Below are 26,689 nucleotides of genomic sequence, written 5' to 3'. Positions count from 1 at the left end.
TCATTGCTGGGTATAGGAAAACCACACTGCCACTTTGCTGACTTCATTTATTAGCTCTAGTAGCTTTCTTGTAGATTCTTTGGGATTTTCTGTATTTAAGAGCATGCCATCTGTGAATAGGGGTACTTTACTTCTTTCCTTCCAATTTGGATGCCTTTTATATATTCTTTTTCTTGCTCTGACTAGAACTACCAGTACAATGTTGAATAGCAGTGATGAAAGTGGACCTCCTTGTCTTGTTCCTCATCTTAGCAGAGGGAAGCTTTCAGTCTGTCACCGTTAAGTATGATGATAACTATGGGTTTTTCATATATGCCCTTTATCATGTTATGGAAGTTCCTTTCTATTCTTAGTTTTCTACTTTTTCATTTTTTATGCTTCTTTTGATAAAAATTCTTATTAATATTTTCCTTTATTTTAAAATTAGGTATCAGGTCTAGTTTTAAAAAATCTTTCCCTATCCCAGTGTCTTAAAGATGTTCTCCCTTCTTCCAGTTTTATTGTTTTGCCTTGCACATATATACCTGGCATCTACCTGAACTTGACTTTTTGTTTATCATGTAAAGCAGGGGACAGTATCATTTTTTTCCCCCATAGGGATAGCTAATTGTCCTAGCACACTGTCTTCCCTTCTTTTGTCAGGGATGAATGATCCGTATGTCTATAGAGCGGTTTCTCAGTTCTTTATTCTGTTTGGTCTGTTTGTCTCTCCTTGTACCAATAACACACTGTATTGTTTATTATAGCTCTGTAAGTCCAGATCTTCAGTAGAGCAAGATCTTCCACCGTATTCTTTGAGAACATCTTGACTGTTCTTCATCCTTTGCACATTTATATGAATATTAATATCATCTTGTCATTTTACACACACATACGCATACACACCTGTTGGTTTTATTGGAATTGCATGGAATCTGTAGATTAATTTGGGGGAGAATTGACATCTTTATAATATTAAACTTTCTAATCCATGAACATGTTATACCATTCCATTTATTCAAGTCCTCTTTAATTTATCTCAATAATACAGTTTTCTGCAGAAAGGTTTTCACAACTCCTGAGGGTTTTATTTCTAGGTATTAGATATTTTTTTGTAAATTTTTATATATAGATTTCATTTTGTTTATAAAAATACATTTAACTTTTGTATATTGCCTTATATTTACCAATTGTGCTAAACTTTTAGTACTCTTAGTGATTTATCTGTAAAGTCTCTTGGGTTTACTATGTATTTAATCTTTTTTTTTTTTTTTTTTTAAAGATTTATTTATTTATTTAATTTCCCCCCCTCCCCTGGTTGTCTGTTCTTGGTGTCTATTTGCTGCGTCTTGTTTCTTTGTCCGCTTCTGTTGTCGTCAGCGGCACGGGAAGTGTGGGCGGCGCCATTCCTGGGCAGGCTGCACTTTCTTTTCACGCTGGGCGGCTTTCCTCACGGGCGCACTCCTTGCGCGTGGGGCTCCCCCACGCGGGGGACACCCGTGCGTGGCACGGCACTCCTTGCGCGCATCAGCACTGCGCATGGCCAGCTCCACACGGGTCAAGGAGGCCCGGGGTTTGAACCACGGACCTCCCATATGGTAGACGGACGCCCTAACCACTGGGCCAAAGTCCGTTTCCCTGTATTTAATCTTAATAACTACAAATAAAGATTTTGTTTTTTCCTATCAATGGCTGTTTTTATTTGTTTATTTTTGTTTTACTTTACTGGCTAATACTGCAGTTACAATGTTGAATAGAAGTGGTAATAGTGGGCACCATTGTCTTGTTCCCATTCTCAAAGGGGATACTTTCAGCATTTTACCGAAATGTTTGCTTTAATTCTTTTTCCAGATACTTTATCAGATTAAGGAAATTTCATTAAGTGCTTAGAGTTTATATGTTGAATGGATATTGGATTTTATCAAATACTTTTCCTGCTGTTGATATAACCATATGATTTTGTACCTTAAGTGAAATTATATTTACTTCCTAATGCCAAGTCAGCTTGGCATTCCAGAAATAAATGCAACTTGGTCATTATCACATTTTTCTTTTATTTCGCTTAGGAGTCTTTGGATCTTTGTACATCAGTAAGATTAACCTCTAAGTTTTTCTTGTACAGTTTTGTCAGGTTTTAGTATCAAGCTTATGCTAGCCTTGTAAAATGAATTGGGGAAGGGGGAGATATACCCACTTTTTCTATTCTTTGGAAGAGGAAGAGTTTGTGTTAAGATTGGTTTTATTTCTTCTTTAAATGTATAGTAGGATTTAGCAGCGAAGCCATTTCAGCCTACAGTTTTCTTTGTAGGAAAGCTTTTAATTAGAGATTCAGTTTTAAAAATAGTTTCAGTATTCTTCAGGTTTTCAACTTCTTATGACTGTTTCGATAAAAATTATTTTTTTATCAAAATTTGTCCCTTTCATCTGAATTTTCGATGTATTAGTATTCAGCTTATACTGTTATCATTTAATGCCCACAGAATCCTTCGTGATGTCTCCTTTTTAATTTTTTTAAACAGCTTTATTGAGATATAATACAATTCACGCATTTAAAGTGTACAATTCAATGGTTTTTAGTATATTCACAGAATTGTGCGACCATCACAACGGTAAGTTTATAACATGCCCATCACTCACAAAAGAAACGCCATACTGATTAGTGGTCAATCCCCATTTCCCTCTCTTCTCCCCTTCCCTTCGTCTTCCTGCAACCACTGCCTTACTTTGTGTTGCTATAAATTTACTTATCCTGGAATTTGCGTATAAATGGAATTGTATCATATGTGGTCTTTTGTGACTGACTTCTTTCTCATAGCATATGTTTTCTTTTCTTTTTTTTTCTTTTTTATTTTTTTTAATTGACTTTGTAATAATATTACATTAAAAAATATATATATATGAGGTCCCATTCAACCCCACCACCCCCACCCCACCTCTCCCCCCCCAGCAACACTCATTCCCATCATCATGACACATCCATTGCATTTGGTAAGTACATCTTTGGGCACCTCTGCACCTCATGGTCAATGGTCCACATCATGGCCCATACTCTCCCCCATTCCATCCAGTGGGCCCTGGGAGGATTTGCAATGTCCGGTGATTGCCCCTGAAGCACCATCCAGGGCAGCTCCATGTCCCAAAGACGCCTCCACCTCTCATCTCTTCCTGCCTTTCCCCATACCCATCAGCCACCATGTCCATTTTTCCCAATCCAATTCTTCCATGTTACAGCATGCATCAGTTCTTCATTTACTTTTACTGCCAAATAATATTCCATTGGATGGCTACATCACCATGTTTTATTTTCTCATTTGTTATTATTTGATGGACATTTGCTTGTTTTCACTTCTTGACTATTATCAATGATGCTTTTTTGTGGACATGTTTTTCTTTATAGCCTTTTTCATTCTCGATACTAATTATATGTATCTTTTTTTCTTTCCTTTTTTCTTTTAAGAAATGAATTTTCATCAGAGGTTTTGCAATTTTAATAGTTTTTCCAAAGAACCAACTCTCAACTTGTTTATTCTTTCTACTGTTTTTCTGTTTTGTTAATATCAGCTCTTAGTCATTATTTCCCTTTACTTTCTTAGTGTTTGCTTTTCTTTTTTTTTAAGGTTTATTTATTTATCCCCCCCCCAGTTGTCTGCGCTCTGTGTCCATTTGCTGTGTGTTTTCTGTGTCTGCTTGTATGTATATATGACACAAAAATTCAAGTTCAGGTAGATACCAGATATATTCAGTGTTTCTTATGTGCCCATTGATCTAGTTTGTGTTTATCTGTATCCTTACTGATTTCTTTTGTTTGCTTATTATTTTACCATCTGCTACAGTGATAATATTGTATGCCTATTTCTCCTAGTTCTGTCAACTTTTGCTTTATATATTTGAGGCTATGCAGTTAAGTGCATGCAAATTTAATTTGTTTTATTTTTCTGGTGACAAACATTTATCATTATGAAATGGCTCTTAACTCTAGTGATGTTTTTTGCTTTGATGTGTATTTTGTCTGAAATTAATATAAGGTATCTTTATTTTGGCTGATGTTTGATATATATTTTTCTACCTTTTAATTTCAACCTGTTTGTATTGTTTTAGATGGGTTGCTTGAAAGCAGTATATATTTTAGAGTTTTAAAAATCCAATCTGGCAGTCTTTCTCTTTTATGAAACATTTAATCAATTTATATTTAATGAAATCATTGATATTTTGGGATTAAATACAGCATCACATATTTTGTCCCTCCAGTCCTATATTTCTTTTACTCTTATTCTCTTTTCCTTTGATTTGATTACTTTTATATCCGTTTTTCCTTTATTGGTTTTTATATTACATATTTGATTTCTTTTTGGAATTACCATAACATTTAGAGCATATATCCTTTCCTTATCAAAGTTTAATGTTAATTGATACTTTTAGGCCACCTCCTGACTTACATACAGCTTTTGTCCTATGATTTAATTTTTTATATATATTTTAAACCCCACAGGACATTACTTTATAAATGTTGAGTAGACTGTTAGGGAAGTCAAAGACATCTGTTATTTGGGCGTCACCCAGACCTCACCCCCACTTCCTTCTTTGGGGAAGTCACAAACAAATGCTAAGTGGCCCTTCCTCTGCCCCCATCTCCTTTCTATTGTGTGCTGTTCCATAACCTGGGGGAGATGTTAAGTCTAATGAAAAGGCCCATCCATACTTGAAACCTAAAACTTGGAATAAGCACCCCCCTCCCAGATGCTTATCAGAACAGGAATTCTCAGTGGCAGGGCCCCTGCCTCCAAGGTGGATAAAATCTACACTCAAACAGTATAGATTGGTCTCTTCTCTGGTATAAAGTGGGGTATGTGGAGAGCAGTCTTTGGCTCCTCAGGAAAACAGCCAGATGGGACTTCTTTCCTTGCTTTCTTGGCCTCTTTGTATTATATGTAAGTGACAAAGCGTCCCTTGAAAATTTTCACTGTTCACTGACTTTTCATGGTTCTTCATTTCTTTTGTATCTGTGACCTCCCATCTTGGGTAATTTTTCTTTTGTTTTATGATTTCTTTGGTTGGAGTCTCTTGGATGTGAATTCTATTTTTACTTGTCTGAAAGTGTATTTCATTTCCATTATTGATGGATATTTTCTCTGCAATGCAATACTAGGTTGGCAGTTATTTTCTTTCTCTTCCTTGAAGATAGCATTATGCAGTCTTTAGGTTTTGTTTCGTTGTCAAGAATTAAACTATCGGTCTAATTGTTGCTTCTATGCTTCTATGAAAGTAATCCCCCCCCCCCTTAGGATGCTTTAACATTTTTCTTTGTTGATTTTTCAGCCTGGAATTTGTTGTTTTTAAAATCTGGCTTGATCTGCTATGTCACTTTTTATGATTACAAGTTCATTGCTGAGATTTTTTAAAGCTTGGCTTTCATCTTCTTGAACATAATAAGCATAATTTGAAATTTATGACTAATAATTCCAATATCTGAAGTCCCTGCAGATCGCTTTTTGTTGTCTGTTGTTTTATGACTTTGGTCATGTTCTCTTGTCTCTTCATGTGCCTCTTTATCTTTAATTGTTTGCGGGGAATTCAATGAAAAAACTATCTGAGAAATAATTTGACACCAAGGATGAGATCTTCTAGAAAATTAATTAAGTAATTAATAATTTATTTCATCTGCTTGGGAGAATCCAGTATTATCCTAATCTAATCTCAGGTTCCTTTTTTTTTCCTGGGCCAACCAGATTACTCAAGGTCAAGTTACCTTCAGTGTATGGACTATTTCTGTTTCACCCTTATTTCTAAGGTGCAGTCCTTCAGGGTCCCAGCCTGAGGGGGTAGTCTAAAGAGAGTCTTTCCTTGTCCTTGTTTTGGGCAGGCCCTGGATTCTCAAATTTGTCCCTCTGACCTATGAGGCTGTGACATACATAGTTTTAACTTGTGGCTTTCTTTTCTAGATTACTGGGCTCACCTCTCTGGAGTTTAGAGACTTCCTTAATGGATCTGAAGGCTCTATCTTGTTACCTCTTGATCCTTTTAAGAAAGTCTTTCCATATATATGTATGTATTTAGACTACAAGTTTTATTTTGTGTCGAAAGCTTAAAATTCCAGCACTGTAAAAGCTGTAGCAGATTATAATTTACACTAAGATCTGAGGGTCTAATCTACATACAAGCATTGGCTATTTTCATGGTTTGGCTTCAACAGGAAAAGATACAAACCCTAGGAAACTTGACTCAGTTTCTGGCCCTCAGGATTTCCCAGTTTTCTCCACTAGATACATTTTTTACTAGAAGAAAAACTCTTCTAGATTCTGGTTATAACTAGAATGGTTTGGTGCAAGATAAGGAACCCAGGAAGAAACCCTTAGGATTAGGAATTTAGCTCTGTAGAACTGATACAACCCATCTAAACTGAGTCTTCTCTTTTGATCGCCATGGAACAGGTAAGGGTACATTCTCCCACCCACTGTAAACTATGCAAACAGGCGTTGAAAGAATTTTATCAACAGGCATTCTCATTTTATAAATGAAAATAAGGTTCAGGTTTGCTAATTGGCTAAGGCCTCCTCAGTCTCAATCCTAGAACCTGGTTAAGGCTGCTTCCTAATGCTGGCTGTGCTCAGCAGTTGCTGCATAGGTAGGGATGTAGAGGTGCCACCAGAGAGTCTACAGCCAGACCACAAGGGAAAGCATGTTAACATTTAAACTCTCCCCTATATGGCCTCAAGCCGCCAGGACACAGGCTCCCCCCACACCCTTAATCTTCTTTTGAGCTCTTCTGCTGAAAAATTTGGTCTTTACGATGACAGGCTGTTTTGGGTGCTTCCCCTTCCCCAGAGCTTTGTAGAAACCTGATTGTACCACATCAATGATGGGATCAGCTCTAGTCTTGTTTTTGGAAGCATTTACCTGATTCTGTTCACTGACCAAGGTCCACAGTTTATCAAAGTTGACAGACAGAAGCTCTGGTTCCGCTTCAAGTGATGATGTCTCATACCAGTCTTTCCAAAGTAATGTATTTGGTGATATTTGTTGAAGTTGATCCTGTGGAGATGCATGCAACCAGCATTACCCTGGCCTAGATGCTTCCAGCACTTGTGATACGGCTGTGGCCGTGGCTCACATGGCCCCAGAGTTTCTGGGTCTTTCTCAATCTGGATGGCATGTCAATGGCCGAAATGAAAAGTTTTTTGCTTATATTTTGTCTAGCTGTTATCTTTAGTGGGAAAGTTAGTTTAAATTACTTAATGTGTCATAACCAAGAAAGGCCTCCTGTTGGTTCTTTATGGGCAGACTTTACTCAACCTCTAGTTCTCTATAAGCTTTGTTTTACAGAACTGCACTCATGAGAGTATAATTATTTAACCTTAAAACTTGAAAAATTATTTAAAGATTACAATATATGGGATCTGTATCTTTCTCTCTGTGTATAAATATAAACTCCTACCTGAATCCTCAGCAACGTTTTAAGTGTCTTCATCCTTGCACAGTTCTAGACCTTGACAATGGACAGGTTTATTGTATTTATATTTCAGCTAAAAATAGTGCCTGGGATGACTGCTAGAACATGAAATCCCTCTTAATTACTGTTGAAATTGGGATAGTGTGTATCCACAAAGTTTTTTTTCCCCTCTCATGGAAAAGACTATTTTCCCAGTTACTTTTACCATAATGACTTCTGTCTCAGTGTACATATATGTGGGTATAATATATATCTGCCCTTGTGAAATAGTAAAGGAAGCAGTTCTTCTGAGATTCCTAGGTTTGCTGCCATACTAGAACTCTTCAAACTATCTAATGAATAAACATAGTTCTTTATAAATGATAAGCTTTTTCCTTCTGTATAAATTAATTCCCACAACAGCCTAGTGAGGCAGGTATGTGATAGGTATGATATTAAGCAGATGAGGAATAGAGCCTCTTAGAAGTTAAATTACTTGTCTCTGGTTCCATTCCTGGTGAATGGCACATGTTTTTTTGTCTATTACAGCATTTTATTTTAGCTATTATGACCAATTAACTCTTGCTGATAGACACTTCCCAGTTTTTATCATTTTATGCTTTCTTCTCACTGTAAGCCATATAATATCATGACCTCATGATTCATGTCCTGAAGATTGAGATAATTGGAATATTATTCTCTCATGTCCCATCACCACTTCCCCATAAACCCCGTTTCTAGAGCAGTGTCCTTCCAGCTTTGGAATTTGCCAGCTCCTCTCTCTACCCTTTTGAAAAGCTTGTGTTATCACTAGTTTTTTTCTCATCCCCAGTGAACTAAAGTTCTTTGATTAACATGAATTATTACCTAGTCAGTTCCTGAGTTGTTAAAATCCCCAATTTGGGAACCTAAGACTCTGCTTTTTTTTAATAAAAACTCTATTATTTCACTAAGCCTTAGGACAACGTGATTTTCTTCCTTCTGAGGATGTTAAAGTTATTCCTGAATGGTGGATTAGAGATTTCATGGTTTGGGTTATGGGGGAGTATTTTGTAGTCCTGAGTAAGGAGTTCTAATTCTTTTAAGGCAAAAAAACTAAAGAAAGGACTATGTAACGCCTTCATTGTTGAGAGCATGCTGTGAGGGTGTGCTGCTTGCATAGAGTCTGGGAATTTTAAAAGTTCCTCTATTTTACTGGAGAATAAATCAGATTCAGTATGCAATCATCTAACATTTAAAGACCTAGGGTCCTTAAAGGGCCTCAGCACAGTTTTGTAATCAAACTGATTACATTTTAATGACTAGTTAAAGCTACAGGGAAGCTACGGGGACCATGTATGATGGCTTGCCAGGGATGCAGCTAAGCTTCCTCTTGCTAGTTTTCTCTGAATCCAGAACCTCAGAAAAGCCTTGCTAGTCCCCTCAGCTGTTGTGAGCTCTGCCATATGCAGTAGAGGTGAGTGGGAGGGGGAGCAGTGTGGCTCAGGCAGGCAGGTGAACTCTCTTAGTATTTTATTTTTAAAGATTTATTCTTTATTCACTTCCCCTGCGGGCCGCCCCCCCCCCCCCCCCCCCCCCGTGTCTTTTTGCTGTGTGTTCTTCCGCATTTGCTTGGATTCTTGTCAGCGGCACCAGGAATCTGTGTCTCTCTTTGTTGTGTCATCTTGCTCCGTCAGCTCTCTGTGTGTGCGGCGCCACTCCTGGGCAGGCTGCACTTTTTTCACACAGGGCAGCTCTCCTTACGGGGCGCAAGGGGGCGCACTCCTTGCGCGCCAGGCTCCCCTATGTGGGGGACGTCCCAGTGTTGCACGACACTCCTTGCGCGCATCAGCACTGCACTGGGCCAGCTCATCACACGGGTCAGGAGGCCCTGAGTTTGAACCCTGGACCTCCCATGTGGTAGGCGGACACTCTTATCAGTTGAGCCAAATCCGCTTCCCAATATTTTGAGGTATCAGGGCTGGGGATTGAACCCTAGGCCTTGCATGTGGAAGGCTGGCATTCACCCACTGAGCCACATCAGCAGACCTTAGTATAGATTTAACATAAACTTCATTCATTGAAATTTCAGATAGTAAAGCTATACAAATGGCTGCTTTCTTTCTGATGGCCTTTTATCCTGCACTGTATCACTTGCACATACTTTCTTCTCTGAACCTTTATGAGAGAGTATTAGAGTCAGAGTTTGAATCATCTTTGGTCTTTCACTTTTTTGGACAGTTTTTTGTTACTGTCTTCAGCCTTTTCACCATGAATTATAGTGTGCCAAACTGGACAAAGTATCTATCTCAGTTGAAGTTTTACCAATTGGAAAATTGGAGGTAAGGTGTGTGGATCTGTGTAGTCCAATTAGAGATTCCTAAGCAGCTTCTAGCTGCTTAGCAGTGAGAGTTGCAAGTTCTTTGGACGATTCATTTGCTAATACAAACCTGAATCAGCAAATGGAACAGCAAAGGGGACATATCTTGGTAGTTGACTTTGAATAAAAGGGGCTAATACTGCCCAGGTCCACCAGTTAGAACTGGTGGAACTTGAAAAGCCTGCCCAAGGGAGTAACTGTGTTTGCATGTATATGCATATCTTCCACCTTCCCAATTTTTATTTCAATTTTTCTTGTTCTCAAATATATGTTCAGAAACTGAGTTGATAAGACATTAAGTCTGGTATTTTGAACAAAGGACATCAATTTTTAAAAAAGATTTGTTTATTTCTCCCTACCCCCTCATTGTTTGCACTTGCTATGTCTGTTTGTCTTTGCATTTCTTTAGGAGGCACTAAGAACTGAATCTGGGACCTCTAATGTGGGAAGGAGGCACCTAATTGCTTAAGCCACTTCTGGTACCTGCTTTGTTTTGTCTCACTTTATGTTCTTCCTCCTGTGTCTCAGTCAGCTTGCTATCTCTTCCCTCTTCTCTAGGAGGCACCAGGAACCTCTACTCCCTCCTTTGTTGTGTCTCTCATCATGCCCTTCTTCTTGTTTTTTTGTTGTGTCGTCTTGTGTCAGCTTGCCTCACCTGCCTGTTGTGCCAGTTCGTTGCCCTCTCTAGGAGGCACCGGGAACCAAACCACGGACGTCCCATGTGATAGGCAGGAGAGCAATCGCTTGAGCCACATCCACTTCCCCATTTTTTAAAATGGTATTGTAGCATCATAATTCTTCCTTTGAGCCCATTGGTACATCTGTGTCAAGAAATACTATATAGGGAAGCAGATTTGGCTCTATGGATAGAGTGTCCGCCTACCACATGGGAGGTCCAGGGTTCAAACCCAGGGTGTGATGAGCAGGCCCACGCACAGTGCTGATGTGCACAAGAAGTGCTGTGCCACACAAGGGTGTCCCCCGCATAGGGGAGCCCCACGTGCAAGGAGTGTGCCCCGTGAGGAGAGCCACCCTGTGTGAAAAAAGCGCAGCCTGCCCAGAAATGGCACCATACACACGGAGAGCTGATGCAGCAAGATGATGCAACAAAAAGACACAGATTCCCGGTGCTGCTGACAAGAATACAAGCAGACACAGAAGAACACACAGCGAATGGATAGAGAGAGCAGACAACTGGGGTGGGGGGAAGGGGAGAGAAATGAATAAATAATAAATCTTTTTTTTAAAAAAGATTATATAACAATATCAGTGTTGCTTTTTAGATAGTTTATTTTTCCACCTTATAAAAAATGTTCCCACTCATACTAACATCTCTTTCCTAGGGTAATAACATGTGGGTGTGTAATGTGAATTGAACCCTGGGTGAGATGTTACAAGGCCTATTTTATAATTTTGGCTTTTTAAAAACATGTTTGTTTTTATTTTAGCCCTGCTTGTCTTCATATCTTCTTGTGTAAAAGAAGGGGATTGGGTTCAGGGTTCTCAATCTCTCAGCACTATTGATACTTCGGGATGGAAAATTCTTCATTGTCAGGGGCTGTTCTGTGCTGTGTATGATGATTAGCAGCATCCCTGGACTCTCGCCACTAGATGCCAGTAGCATCCCTCCCCACTTGTGACAGCCAAAAATGTCTCCAGACATTGCTGAATGTCCCTTGGGGGATAAAATTGCTCCCAGTTAAGAACTACTGGTTTAGATCTGAAGAATTCCTTTCAGCTCTATAATTTTACTGTTCTTATTTTAAAAACATAAGTCTTCCTCATCTTTGCAATCTAGCTTCTTTCATGAAGCTTTCCTCAGTTCTCCTTTTCCTTGCCCTGTCTTGATTGTTTTTCTGACTTCTTATAGGATTTAACTATACTCTATTATAACTACCAGTATAATTTCTCTCACCTTGAGGGATTGGGCCTTCTGTATCTATAAACTCAGGGCTCAGATTTTATTAAATGAATGAGCATGAAATTCAGGAGTATTGCAGGTTAGGAATTGTTAAATAAGTGACATCTTTGTTGATGTTTCAAACCTTTCTACTAAGCTATTCCCATAGACTGTAATCTTGAATGGCTTAACAATACTGATTACTCATAATTCATTTTTCAGATATACTAAAAGGCAAACATTGCTCTCTGTATGGGAAGTAGTTCTGGAACATATCTGGACTGCATTGAGAAAAATAAAGTCACATACAAATTTATAACGAAGAGTTAAGCTGTTTCAGCTTTCATGTCCAGAGGTTTCTCAAATAACTCTACTTTGTTTATTAGTTAATTGGAAAGCTACTATCAATACGGGGAAAAAAAAGTAAAAATGAACGGTAGTAAATATTTTTCTTATATAACCTAGAATACTTCACAGTAATTCTAAGTTGTATTTTTCAAAGCAACCCACAGTAAGAAATAACATTTTAATTATGATCTAGTACACACACGTGTGTGTGCACACACCCTTACCCTTTTTTTCTTATTTTCTTTTAACTGTTACATTTAAAAAAATGAGGTCCCCATAAACCCCCCAACCCCCACCCCCTTCCTCACTCCTCCCACATCAACAACCTCTCCCATCATCGTGGTACATTCACTGCACTTGGTGAATACACTTTGGAGCACTACCACACCACAAGGACAGTGGTCTACATTGTAGTCTACACTCTCCCCCAGTTCACCCAGTAGGCCCACCCAGTGGGCCATGCTGGACACAATGTGCAGCATCTCTCCCTGCAGCACCACCCAGGACAACTCCAAATCCTGAAAATGCCCCCACATCTTGTTCTCAAGATGTATAATGATAAAACTTGGAAGAGAATTAAATTAATAAACATTTCAGGTGCTGAAAGTGGTAATAAACACACAATGATTAATAGGTATTTAGGAAGGGGAGAAAACAGTGCTGATTGAAGTTAATGGTAAAAGGTTAATGTGAATGTGGGGTGGATTTTACATTGTCATGAAAAAGTGAAAAAACCTGTTACACATAACTGAAAACAGCATTCATGTGGGTACAAAGTGCTGTTTTTTTTATTTTGTAAGGTACGTATTTTTCATACTGAAGTTCATTTTTGAGATAATAGTCAAGATAAAGAGTATAGTAAAGGGCTATAAAACATAATATAAACAGTACATTATTTTATCTCTACTCTGGCGCAAAATGAAGTTGACTCAGGAGATTAAGTAGAAACATGTATGCATGATAGCTTTGATATAAACCAGTATTTGCCCTGAAATGATAAAATTAACATTGCATTACTAGATTTACTGAGAATGAAGATAGCCTTTAAGTGATAGAAAGAGAACTCTTATTTTCCAGATGAATATAATTTATCTTCATCTATGTATAAACTGTGCTCTGTAAAACAGAAATGGGTTATATAATAGCATTTTTAGAAAATGTATTTCAACTATGCAATTAAAAATTTTATACGTTCTTGATAGGTCCTGGCTTAAATTCTTTCTTCTCTAAATAGAATGGAGGGCTCAGGATGTCAAGTCACAACTAAGTGTGCTACAAGGGACTTATATAAGCAATGGACTGTCTTTTTGAACTGCTGCTCTCTTTTGTGGGATAATGTAGAATTTAATTATGGTAGAAATATTTGGGACCTAAAACAAAAAGAAGATGATTCAGCTTGTGATGATAATTTGGGAAAGAACTACCTGCCCTGAAAGTGTGGTCTAGCATCCTATCTGCTGTTACTTTAAGATGCCAGAAGTCTATGAGTTTTTGTTGTTTTCCATATTAAATTGAGAAGTTAGCAAAAAGATAACCATCTTTTCATTTTTTTCAGATTTTCAGACTACTGAAAAGAAAGTGCTTTTAGGTCTGGAGATGTGAATAAGACTGCTGTGCCAGGGCTTATAAACCATCTTGAGGTATTTTTTTTCTTTTTATATATATGTTTAAATGTTTTTGTTTATATACTTTCCATGGAATAAGTAATTCAAGAAAGAAATTACAATAATTTCAAATTGTAGTCCCTGGACTCAATAAATAGCTTTATATACCCAATCAGTATCTAAAAATGTAGAGAGACACTAAGTCAACTAATAAATAGGTAAAATAACTGTAAACTACAAATCTCGGGTGGGGTCATGCATTATCAGTTAAGTCACTTTCCTACCACAAGTGTTTTTTGTTTTTTGGGTTTTTTTTTAACCTTCTTTTTTTATTATCTTTTTTTTTAAAGATAACATAAATCACACAATGTTAAGTAAAGAAATATGAGATTCCCATATACCCACTCCCCACACACACCCCCACTCCTCCCACATTGACAGCTTCTTTGATTGCTGTGGTACATTCATTGCATTCTGATTCGCATTTGTTTTATTCACATACACATCTATTGCAAGAGTTAAATTAGATAGCTGATGCTAATAACTTGAAACTATGATGTTTGATACCTTAAAAAAAAATTCAGTGGAGTGGGTGTAGCTCAGCAGTTGAGTGCCTGCTCTGTATGTATGAGGTCCCAGATTCATTCCGTAGTACCTCCTGAAAAAAAGGAAAAAAAAAAGAAAATTCAATTTATTACAAAAAATTTCAAGAAGAAAATTTCAGGACCCTTGATCAGGAGCATTTACAGAAGCTTTAAATGTTTGCTCTACGACTTTGGTGTACAGAGTTTCAAGGCTAAGAAAGAAGAGCATTTCCCTTTTGCACTGAAGACATGATCCAAGAAGTAGGCGAAATAGGCATTCTATAGAAAAGAGCTAGCCATTAGGATTTTACAAGTGAAGGACTCCTTAGATTAGCAACTAAGCAAGTTTAAAAAGCCTTAATCAGTGTTACGAAAACAAATTTAAAGTATTATTTATGAATATAAGCATATTAGGGTTTTTTTCCCCTTTTATTAAACAATCATCTTCGAAATGCTAAAAGTGGATTCTAACTTGTGGTTTCTTCTCTGGTGTGAGAAGTGAGAAGCTGCAGGTATACATGGATAATTTACTGATTCACCTTCTCAAAGTATTCTTTGCAAGCAGTCGGATTTGGCTTGATGCTAGGAGAATCTGGGGTCCAGTTTGCCTGGCATACTCCTTCATGGGCCTCCACAAACTGGCATGCCTTCACCAAGTGGAAGGTCTCTCCCATGCCCTCAGCCCACAGAGGGGTGATTGGTGCTCAAATGCTTGATGACTCCATTAGGGTCAATTATGAAGAGACCTCTTAGTGCAAGACCAGTACCTTCTAATAGCATACCATTGTCTCAGGAAATTCGTTTAGTTAAATCTGACAAGAATACAATATTGATGTGACCCAAACCACCATTATTCCTTGGTTTGTTTACCCAAGCAAGGTGGCTAAAGTGGGAATCCACTGAAACAGCAATAACTTCACAATTCACATCATGAAATTCATTGGCTTTGTCACTAAAAGCAGCGATTTCTGTGGGGCACACAAAGGTGAAATCCAAAGGATGGAAGAAAAGTACCAAATATTTCCCCTTAAAGTCATCAAAGCTCAGTTCTTTGAACTCTCCGTTGACAACACTGTATCCTTAAAATAAGACACATGCTGGGTGACAGCAGGAGCATAGTATGAGAATCTGATGCTGAAGGAAAATTTTGCTTGACCAGAACCAGACCACACTATGTTTGCCAAGCATTTTCTTCCACAAACTAGCAGGTCTAAGGGCAGAAATGCCCCAAGGAATGGCGCTCACATGTCAGGCAACCAAAACCCGGAGTAGCCTTCCCACAGCTATTTTCAGTGTGCACGGCAGTCCTATTTTATTTTATTTTAAATAGACTTTATTTTTTAGAAGAGTTTTAATTTTACGGAAAAATTGCGATGCTAGTACAAAGAGTTCCCATATACCTCACACCTAGTTTCCCCTGTTTCTGATATCTTATGGTACTGTGATATATTTGTTATAACTATTAAACCAATATTGACACATTATTTGTCATGTCTTCTTAGGCTCCTGTTGGCTGTGACAGTAACTCAGACTTGCCTTGGTTTTGATGATCTTGACAGTTTTGAGTATTGGTCAGGCATTTTGTAAAATTTCCCTCAGTTGAGATTTATCTGATGTTTTTCTCATAATTTGGCTGGGCTTGTGGGCTCTTGGGAGGAAGACCAAAGGTAACATGCCATTTTCCTCACATCCTATCAAGGGAACATACTATGAACATGACTTACCACTTTTGATGTTGACCTTGATCACATGACTGAGGTAGTATTTGTCAAGTTTCCCTACTGTAAAGTTATTCTTATTTATATGTTCTTATTCCTTTTTTTAGTGTACTCTTTGGAAGGAAATTACCATATGCAGTTCACACTTAAGGAATGGGGAAGTTATGTTCCATCTCCTTCAGGGCAGAGTATCCACATAAACTATGTGCATTTCTTCTGCCTGGGAGATTTGCCTCTTCTCCTCCATCTATTTATTTATTAAATCATTTCTAATGTCAGTATGGTTTCATAGATACTTATTTTATACTTTGAGATATAATCCAGTAATATTTTATTATTCCAGCTTTGGCCATTTGGACTTGTTTCAGTTGGCTCTTATGTCCCTTTGACATACCCTCACAATTGTGTGTGTGTGTGCGCACGCACGCGTGCATGTGAAGTATTTTCTTACTTTTTGGCACTGTAAGATGTATCATTTTCATCCTGTATATTTCTTGTCCCACTCCTAGAATCAGCCATTTCTCCAAGGAGCCCAGGTTCTTTTTATTGGAGAACGATATTAGAAACCAAACGTGGGTGTTAGAAGCTCATTGCTATTAGTGTGTTGTTGCTTCTAGGTCCTCCCAGCTGACAGAAGCCAGGAACTATCTGTGTACTAACCATGTAATGTATACATATGTATAAATGTTTCTATATGCAATTATTCATATCTATTAAGCTAAATATGAGTTCGTATTGATGTCTCCAACCCTAATCCATTACCATAGGGATCATTCTAGTCTTCTCAGGTATAGCAGTTTCAGAGTTATTAACCCATTTCTCATGGGGAACAACTTGATCAACTAGAGTATAGACTTATGTCAGTTCCTTTTGCCTTTGGTCTTACAGGCTCCACTCCACTCTTCCAAAGTTATCTTGCTCAGCACCTTCTAACACCCCGCACCCCAATTCCCTTCAGTTATACTGTTTTATACATTTGTAATGCAGTGAGATTCTCTTGTCATGGTCTACATTCCTTTGTGGGATCCCCCAACCTCCTAAACATGTTTTTTGTTGTTGTTTATTTTTGGTTTTGTTTTTAATTTACTTATGTTAAGGTTCATTCTTTGTGCAGTAAAATTCTGTATATTTTGACAAAAGTATAGTGTCATGTATCCACCATCACCATATCATTCAGAATAGTTTCACCATCCTAAAAAAAATCCTGTTTCACTTACTCTCCCCAACTCCCTCCAAACCCTTGGCAACCACTAATCTTTTTGCTATCTCTATGGTTTACCTTTTCCAGAACGTTTTTGTATTTTTAAAGTAACTTTATAGAGTAAATGTTTGTTTTCTTTAACCTAGATACCATTTCACCCAACTACCTGCTCAGTATTCCTAATAAACAGCATTTCTAGTAAATAAGAATCAAGGCTTTCCCATTTTCTTCTTTCATATGCTCCTTGTAGAAGGGCATTAAGATTTGTTTGTATGGTTTTTTTCCCTAATATCCTACCTCATTGTTATCACCCTTGTAATTAGGAGGAGATCCTAAATGCCTTTATTTCTGTTGGGGTGGTTGGTGAGGGAATGCAGAGAATAGCATTTATATCATGTCCTATATAGGTGGCAGCTGGCAAACATCCATTTTGTGGGCGTTAACTTTGAATTTAATCTAAATATGCTCTTATTTGTTTCTGGGGGCTGTATTTAACTTTGAAAATTTTGGGATGACTCAATGTAAATATTAAATATTTTGGTCTCATAGTGTATCTATTTTGAGAATATAACAGAATATAAGCTAGATGCAGCAAATATGTCACTATTTCGGAATGGTCTCCTCTGTAAAGAAAATCCTATAGGATGGTTGTTTTATTTAGGGGAAATAACAACTACGACATTCCTATTCTGCTTTGTTACTTTGTAGCACCTTTACATATATTCATGGAAAAAATCCTGAAACTGGAACCCTTACTTCTACAGGCCAAAGATCATTTGTTATGCTCTAGTATCAGCCACTTCTTGTTGCTGTTTAGTTTGAAGAATTCATGGACTGGTACAAAATCTCTTTTGTTTTGAGATCATATTTGGGTTTAAACTTAACACCATCTTAAGAGATAAGACATCATTAAAGTCTTACCACGTTGCCAACAATATAGGTGTCAATATCGGTGTCAGCTTCAGCTTTGTATCCTAGCTTTGCCGCTTGTTCACTGTGACCAAAGGCAAATTATTTAGCCTCTCTGAGCCTCAAGTTTCTTTATCTATAAAATGTGAGTGATATTACCTCTCTCATGGGGATTATTACAAGAATTAAATTTAATAAACTGCTTAACTCAGTGCCTCACCCATATATAGGGCTAGGGAGCGGATGTGGCTCAAGCAGTTGGGCGCCCACCTCCCACATGGGAAGCCCTGGGTTCAGTTTCTGGTGCTTTTTAAAGAAGACAAGCAGAGACTGAGCAGACAAGGGAGCTATCTCAGGGGGAGGGGGGATAAAAATAAATATTATCTAAAATCAAAACCTCCAAAGCATCAAGGAAATGGACAAAAGTTATGGACTTATACATATTTGTTTTTGTTATTACTGGGCCAGCCCAATCAGAAAATGACTGATTCCTTTATTTCTTAACCTTAAAAATCCTCTCAAGACAAATCTAATTTTTCTTCAAACCTGGGAAATGCTCACCTCACCAAAGTTAACATGCTAGCAGTGCTTCTCAACCCAAGATATTACTTCCTCTTCAGGGAACACTTGGGAGTGCAACTGAAATTTTAGTGGGAGGGGCCAGGATGCTAAATACTCTGCAATGCATGGGACTATCTTGCACAATAAAGAATTTTGGCACCCAAAATTATAGCAGGCCATCGAGAAACATTAGATAGACTGATAAGGTAGTACCTTTCATCCTCTTTGTAGAACACACTTCAGGTGAACAACTAACTAACTGCATGAAGCAAGGCAAGGCCTCAATGTCTGAGACACTGTAGGGAGTAGAGTAGGAACTAAGTAGACTGGAGAGTGCATGTCCTTTCTGAAGGGGGGGAGCCAAACCTCAGCTTCAGCCAGTTGTTGCCTATTGTTACTAGATCTGATTTTTCAGAGAAAAGCTAGATAGCCCAATTTTTATGTAAGATCTCCCTGTTTTGAAGTGTGGCTCAACTTTATTTTTAACAATTCCAAGACCAAACCAAACAGATCTGTGGGCTGGTTTTGGCCCATAAACCATTGGTTTGCAACTTCTAAGCTAATTATTTTAGGAAGTGAGCTGAAATTCTGGCAGAGGTAAAATACTCTGGGTCACAACAGCATGACACTGTGTATTTGCCGAGTTCAGACAAGGCAGTGGAAAGAAAGCAATAGGTGTTGGCATTCATTTTCTAGAGTTTGGGGAATCGGGGCATTAAAGGAGAGCAGTTCTATTGGGAGGAATTCTAGCAGATAATCCTTCTGGAACAGAACCCACTGTACTGTGTGGTGCCAGTGCTTGTGAATTAGGGAGACCCAGAGGGATTCCACTGCTCTGTAGGTAGCACTTAGGCCCTCAGTCTCTGCTCTCTCTTCAGGAATTAGGAATCCCAGCAAAGCTCCCAGGCAATAAAGGTGCAACCCTGCAGAATCTCTCGGTTCATGTTGCCCCAGAACTGTATGCTAATAATAGGATTTCTGCCTTCAGCATCTCTTCTTTCTTGCTCAATGGCAAGGATTCTTAACCAGGGGTCCACGGCCCCCACGAGGTCTGTGGAAAGATTCCAGGGAGTCCGTGAGCTTGAATTTTTAAAAAATCAACTTAGTATCGTTATTTTCTTTGACCTCCAATGTCAAGTGTCATAAAACTATCTGCTGCTACATTCTGAGAAGCAGTCCGTGGAACAAAAAAAGGTTAAGAAGCCCTGCTGTAGGGTTACCACCTACACAGCTCCACAGTCCACACACATGGACCTCTGTGCTTTAGTGGGGGTGTTTCCAGGAATTTAGTCACGGTATGCCCAGCCAGTACAGCTGAGCTACCCCGCTTGAGTCTTCTGCCTGGTTCTCAGGTCTCAACTTATCGTTACTCACTTTACTATTGTATAAAGAGTAGTAGCCTGTTAAATGGTAAGGAATTGTATGTATTTTGCATAGTTGTTACATACCTTGATATATCTGGACAAGAATAGATTGTGTTTTCGATCTGCCCCATGTCCAAATCTATAATATAAAATGCCATGAGAATGTTTAATTTTTAGTTGTAGTCTATATAGGATTAAATACGAAAATACAGTGTAGTACTTTACTGTAAAACTTGAAGTGTTTCTAAGGTAACTGGAACATCTTTTTGTCTGGGATATTTTCTGTTTGCACACTGTCAGTTGGCTTACGCTCCTGATGAGCAGAAAGGAAATTGCTTTTATTAAGGAAATATTTTAACCTTTTATAGTTATCAAAAAATTAAGTTTGAGAGTATTATGTATTACTGATTCTTACCTGAACCAGTCTGTACTGTGACGGCTGCAAAGTGATGATTTTTTCAGCTCCAGCATTCCCTGTATATTTACCAGTTGGTTTCTGATGTAAGCAAGGGTCCTCCCTTCTCCCCCATTTATGTTTATATTTAAGTATATATGTACATATATAATTCGTTACTGTCCTTAACGATTTCAGTGCTCAAATCTTTGCACATTTGGATGATAGGAGCCTCTGCAAGCTGACTCCTGAGTCTTTGTGACATGCTTCCATCATTTTTTGAGTCCTTCCTCACTCTGACCTAACAACACATTTTGTGGAAATAGTTTTATACATGAAACCTTCAGGTACACAGATGGCTACAGTATAGTGTGGTAAGTGCTGTGATGAGGGCATGCACAGCCTGCTGTGGCAGCCTGGTGGAGGGTCCTATAGCCCAGTGTAGCTGGAAGAGAGGCATTGCAGTAGGACTATAGAGAGGGAGACAAGACAGAAAAGTACCTCAGGCAGATGGCTCATCATGGATGAAGGCTTTCAGGGGAGGAGGCATGACACATTCATGCTTAGGACAGCAAGTGGTTCCATTTGATAGGTATACAGAGAGTAAAGAGGACACGATCAGATTTGCATTTTAGAAAACAAATAGTCTAATTGTGGTGCTGAGGAAGGCAAGAACAGAGGCAGGAAGTTATTGTTACAATGTTGACAATAGAACTGTAGTCCGGCACAACCTGAATAGTGGCAACTGATATTTTCTGTCTTGGTATGGCCTTGAAATTTTACCACAACCCTACCACTATTTCCGTTTTATAGATGCCACTTCTAAGGCTTAAGGACTGTGTATCTTTCCTAGAGACCAATAAATGGCAGAACCAAGATTCAAACCATGACCTGCTTGATTTCACACTCCATTTAGTTCACTGTGCAAGAGTGAGAAGCCAAGGATGACACCCTGGTTTCTAGTTTTGTTAACTGAGTGAATTGTGGGAGCATGCACAGGGAGAATATTTGAGGAAGGCATGTGGTCAGGAGATGAGTTCCTTTTGGGACATGTTGGCTGATACCAGGTGGTGCTGTATAGTAGGCAGTCGGCTATATGTCTGGAGTCTAGGAGAGAGCATGATGCTTAAGATAGAAATTTAGGAATCACCAGCCTTTAAAATGTTATTGAAACCTTCGTAATGGGTGTGATCACTGGGCAAGGGTAGAATGAGAAGAGGAACCAGTCTAGGCCAAAAACCAAGGAAATGCCAACATTAAAGAGAAGTGATGAGAAGTAGGAAGAAGCAAGGCCAGTGTGGTGTCACAGAGGCTGAAAAAAAGAGGCCTTACGAAAAGGAGGGTATGATCAGTAGTGATATGCTGCAGAGGTCAAGAGGATAGGGACCAGAAGATGTCCTCTGGATTTAGCAGCAGAGAGACAATGGAGAGAATATTTCAGTGGAACAGGGAGGTAAGCCAGGGTACAGGGACTCAGTGAATTGCAGTGAGCAGAGTAGTACAGGATGGCCATAAAGCCAGTGTACATGCAAATTAAGCTGTCAGCATTCTCCTCTTACATTTTTCTTTTTCATCATGTTCTTTAGACATCTTCCATGTTGGTGGTTAGAAGTCATTAAGGCAGTCCCTAATAGCTCTTCTTCTTAGGTTTTCACCTGTGATTAGGCACAGCATCTTATACATTAGGGTCTGGTGGCCACCCCATAGACATGGAGAGTGTAATTCTTTGAAATTGTTGTCTTGGAAGAGGGAAGAGAGTGAGCTAGATCTCTAGTAAGTTAGCAGATGACATGCAAAATGAAATTCTTGGCCAATAATGAAAGTCAAATTTGAGATTGTATGGTATTTATTTTTCAGTTATCTACTTAATTACAAACCAGCAAAAGTAATTCAATATTTTTCTTTAATATTTCTTAATTTTAAAATATTTTCTGTAGTTCTCTACATTGTCACAAGCAGTGGCACAATTTAAAGTTCTAAGGCCTATTTGCAAAGACTAGATGTGGTGTGGGATGAGCCTCCCTTATGTGTGTGGTTCAGGCGTGTCTTAGAATTTGCGTATGTCCATTTGATGATGCAGATACTTCTCATTCTTTAAAGTATTTGACTATCGAGTGAGTGAACATAGCAGAAATACTGAGATAATATGGCATACACTATATATTTTTCCTCTTTTAAAAATGGAAAATACAGATTAAGAAGTTGCCTGGTTAACTGACTCTTGAATACTGCCAGTTGATTTTTGAAGCATCGTTATTACTTCACTGTTGCCTTATTTACATAGGTGTTTAACTTGCCTAGTGCCGATGAAATTAAGGATCAGTTTACTCAAACTGTACTCCCAAATCTTGCTGTCTTCACACTGGTGTAAGGGACACCTTAGATAGGCAGGTGTAGCTCATGATGAGCCACTGATGACATCTTTGAAAACAAAGGATTATGTATTTCCAGTTTTGTTTTCTGTATTTCATTTAGACATTGGGTTTCTTTTACTCAGATTTCAAATTCAAACCTTTTGACTTCAAAGTACAGGGAGAATGCAAGGCAAACGGGACAAGTATGCTTTGTGGTGTTATTAAATCCTTATTTCCTGAAGATTATATTATTTCAAACATCAAAATGATTACTCTGCTTTATAGAGGTAATATGATGGACCCTGGGAAAACTGAGTGATTATATCTAAGTAGGATTTCTCAAGGCTAGAAAAATATGGTTGGCAAATAATACTCTAATTCTAACTGCTGCTGTTCCCCTATTATTACTATTTTTTTATTTTTTTTAAATTTTATTTATTTTTTATTTTTATTTTTTATTTTATTGACTTTGTAATAATATTACATCAAAAATATATATGTGAGGTCCCATTCAACCCCGCTCCCCCACCCCCCCTCTCCCCCCCCAACAACACTCGTTCCCATCATCATGACACATCCATTGGATTTGGTAAGTACATCTTTGGGCACCTCTGCACCTCATAGTCAATGGTCCACATCATGGCCCATACTCTCCTCCATTCCATCCAGTGGGCCCTGTGAGGATTTACAATGTCCGGTGATTGCCTCTGAAGCACCATCCAGGGCAGCTCCATGTCCCAAAGACACCTCCACCTCTCATCTCTTCCTGCCTTTCCCCATACCCATCGTCCACCATGTCCACTTTTCTCAATCCAATGCCACCTCTTCTATGTGGACATTGGATTGGTTGTGTCCATTGTACCTCTATGTTAAGAGGAGGCTCAAATTCCACATGGATGCTGGATGCAATCCTCCCATTTTCAGTTGTAATCACTCTAGGCTCCATGGTGTGGTGATTGTCCTTCTTCAACTCCATCTTAGCTGAGTGTGGTAAGTCCAATAAATCAGATTGTAGGTGCTGGAGTCTGTTGAGGCTCAGGACCTGGCTATCACATTGTCAGTCCAGAGATTCAAATCCCCTAAATATATCTTAAATCCCAACGTTAACTGCACCTCCAGCACATTAGCATGAAAGTCTTATGAAGGGAGATCCCATCTGAGTCCAGATTCATCACGCATAAACACCATTTCCAAAGAGGGGCCATCTGCCCTGGTGTATTACTATTTTTTTAAACATTAAAATGGAATTAAAAGTTGGCTTTTTTGGCTTTAGTTTTTGTTTTTAAACCAATGTTTGACCATATTATGTCAGAAAAGTCTCTGGCTAGGTTGAATTTGTCAGTTTTCCAACTTTGGAATTGTGTGCTAATTTTAGTTTTCTTTACTTTAATATGGATGAGCATAGCTATTTGAATAAATTGAAATATGTGATTAAATTTAACCACACTTTAATTTCTTTTAATAGAAAATGACTGTGGTGTTGAAGGATCGTTACTATTGGAAGGCTGGTTAACATCCATTCCCTAAGAGAAACTTGATCACCATTTGCTCTGGCATGGCGCAAAGCAGTCCACAGCTTGATATTCAGGTTCTCCATGATCTCCGACAGCGTTTCCCAGAGATTCCAGAGGGTGTGGTGTCTCAATGCATGTTACAGGTAGATTATCTACCAAAAATAGTATATTAAGCTATATTTTTCCTTGCTAGAGCTGGCTTTGTATTGTGACCAGAACTCAGTTTTCTTGTGTGGGAAGGAAAAATTTTGAGCAGGGTTTCTAAACTCTTCACTGTTCGCTGGATCATTATTTGTTGTGGGGGTCTGCCTTGTGCCTTGTATGATGCTTAGTAGCATCCCCACTGTTATGACAACAAAAGAGGTCTCCAGACATGACCAAATGTTCCAGAGGGGTAAAATTGCACTCCCATTGACAACTGCTAGTTTAGAGAAGAGAGTGAAGTCATGTAGTAAAAGAAAAAATCCTCCTTATGTTTTACTTTTTGAATATTTGAGGCTGTACTATTAGTCCCTAAATTTAAGAGTTGGATTTTGAATCTCAATTATGTCATTACAACTTCTTGGACTGTATGTCCTAATAATGTCCTTTTGAGCCTTTTATCTCCTGCCTTGTTAGATCCCATCCAGAATCACATTTCATTGATACTGCCTCTTTAGTTTCTTTCAGTTTTTCTCCCTCCCTCCCTCCTTCTTTCTCTCCTTTTCTCCCTCCCTTCCTTCCTTCCTCTACTATGGGATCATGGATCTCTTTAGGTTTATCCTACTGGGAGTTTGAGAATCTTGGATCTGTATGATCATGTCTTTCATGAAATGGGTGACATATTTTTCTTTGAATATTCTCTCTGCCCCTTTCTTCTCCTTCTGGGACTCCCACAGTGCATATATTGGAATGCTTGATGATGTTGCAGTTTCCTCAGGTTCTATTCACTTTCCTTCATTTTTTTTCCTTTCTGGTTCTCAGACCAAATGATTTCAGTGGTCTTTTTTTTTTTTTTTTAAGATTTATTTTATTTATTTATTTATTTCCCCCACCCCCCACCCCGGTTGTCTGTTTTCTGTGTCTTTTTGCTGCGTCTTCTTTGTCCATGGCACGGAAATCTGTGTTTCTTTTTGTTACGTCATCTTGGTGTGTCAGTTCCCCGTGTGTGTGTGCGGCACCATTCCTGGGCAGGCTGCACTTTCTTTTGTGCTGCGGCTCTCCTTACAAGGTGCACTCCTTGCGTGGGGGGCTCCCCTACGCGGGGGGCACCCCTGCTTGGCAGGGCACTCTGTGCGCGCATCAGCACTATGCATGGGCCAGCTCCACATGGGTCAAGGAGGCCTGGGGTTTGAACCGCGGACCTCCCATGTGGTAGACATATGACCTAACCACTGGGCCAAGTCCGCCACCCATCAATGGTCTTACCTTCAAGAATGTAGCCCCAATCTGTTGATATCCCCTAGGGAATTTTTAATTTCTGTTACTAAGGTCTTCAGCCCTGTTGGTTCCTTTTCATGATTTTCATCCCTGTATTGATATTCTCTTTGTGTTCATAATTGTTTTCCTGATTTCTTTTAGTTCTTTATCCATGTTTTCCTTTAGCTCTTTGAGCATATTTAGGACTTTTTAAAAAAATGTCTTTGGTATGCCCTAGTTCTGGTCCTTCTCATTGGTGGTTTCTAATGCTTTAATCTTCTCCTTTGCCTGGACCATAGTTTCCTGTTTCTTTGTATGTTTTATAATATTTTGTTGAAATGGACACTTTTGTATTTTAATGTGCTGTGCCTGAAATTTAGACTCTGACATGTCTCTTCCTGAAGCTTGTATATAAGTAGTGCTATGATAGAGCTTTCCTTGAATGCCAAGAGCTAACCAAAAACAAAAAAAGAAATGGAAGACATCTTTCTCAATCTTTGCAGATTGACTTGTGTGAATGTATTCCTTCAGAGTTTATCCATATAATGAGTGAAGAGAATAGCTCCAGGCCAAAGTGTAGAGGGTGCCCTAGTCCTTGAGCATGTGTCTTCTCTTGGGCATGCTCCTGTGGCCCTAGGAATTCCCTGTTTACACGGATATGATTGTCTACTGTATGACCTATAGCCAGCAGTCCTTTGCTGGCATCCACTTGACTACTCTTCCCACAGCCTTTAGTAGTAGGATTCTGTAAGCAAGTTCTGGGACAGCAAGTCCCTCAGGCTTGGATGGATTGGGCAGACATACATGCTCCCTCTATGTGCAGGAGGGTTACTCTGCTTTCCCAGGAATTGGGACCAGGGCTCCTTTCTGGGAGCATGGACAGCTGTGTGCTGAGCTGGTGAGGGATGGTGGAGGTGCCAGCCAGGGTGCCAGGATATCCTATCACTTTTAAGTTTTCTTGTTTTGGTGGTTACTTTGCTACTGCATTTCTTTAACTGTTTTCTGGAGTTTTAAGCAAGATGTTTCTCCCAGTTCTTGCTGGATGTTCAAAGCTTCTGTGGGGGGGGACAGAAGCC

At 38.8% G+C, this 26,689-nt stretch overlaps 1 protein-coding gene and 1 pseudogene across 3 annotated transcripts in view; one reads left to right on the top strand and one right to left on the bottom strand.

Annotated features, from left to right (window-relative positions):
• The window catches only part of TAB3 (TGF-beta activated kinase 1 (MAP3K7) binding protein 3), a 75,156-nt gene that overhangs the window by 12,657 nt on the left and 35,810 nt on the right, over positions 1-26,689 (top strand). For all 3 annotated transcript variants that reach the window (XM_071213131.1, XM_071213132.1, XM_012530124.4), the window contains exons 2-3: positions 13,568-13,652; positions 24,167-24,358. In XM_071213131.1, coding sequence (XP_071069232.1) covers positions 24,257-24,358 — 102 coding nt within the window. In that variant the 5' untranslated portion in view covers positions 13,568-13,652; positions 24,167-24,256. The remainder of the gene's footprint in view (positions 1-13,567; positions 13,653-24,166; positions 24,359-26,689) is intronic.
• LOC101418999 (thioredoxin-dependent peroxide reductase, mitochondrial pseudogene) lies at positions 14,728-16,400 on the bottom strand (annotated as a pseudogene).

The sequence above is a fragment of the Dasypus novemcinctus genome, chromosome X, assembly GCF_030445035.2.
Source record: "Dasypus novemcinctus isolate mDasNov1 chromosome X, mDasNov1.1.hap2, whole genome shotgun sequence".
NCBI classification, from domain to species: Eukaryota; Metazoa; Chordata; class Mammalia; order Cingulata; family Dasypodidae; genus Dasypus; species Dasypus novemcinctus.
This window is presented reverse-complemented; position numbering and strand designations above follow the sequence as displayed.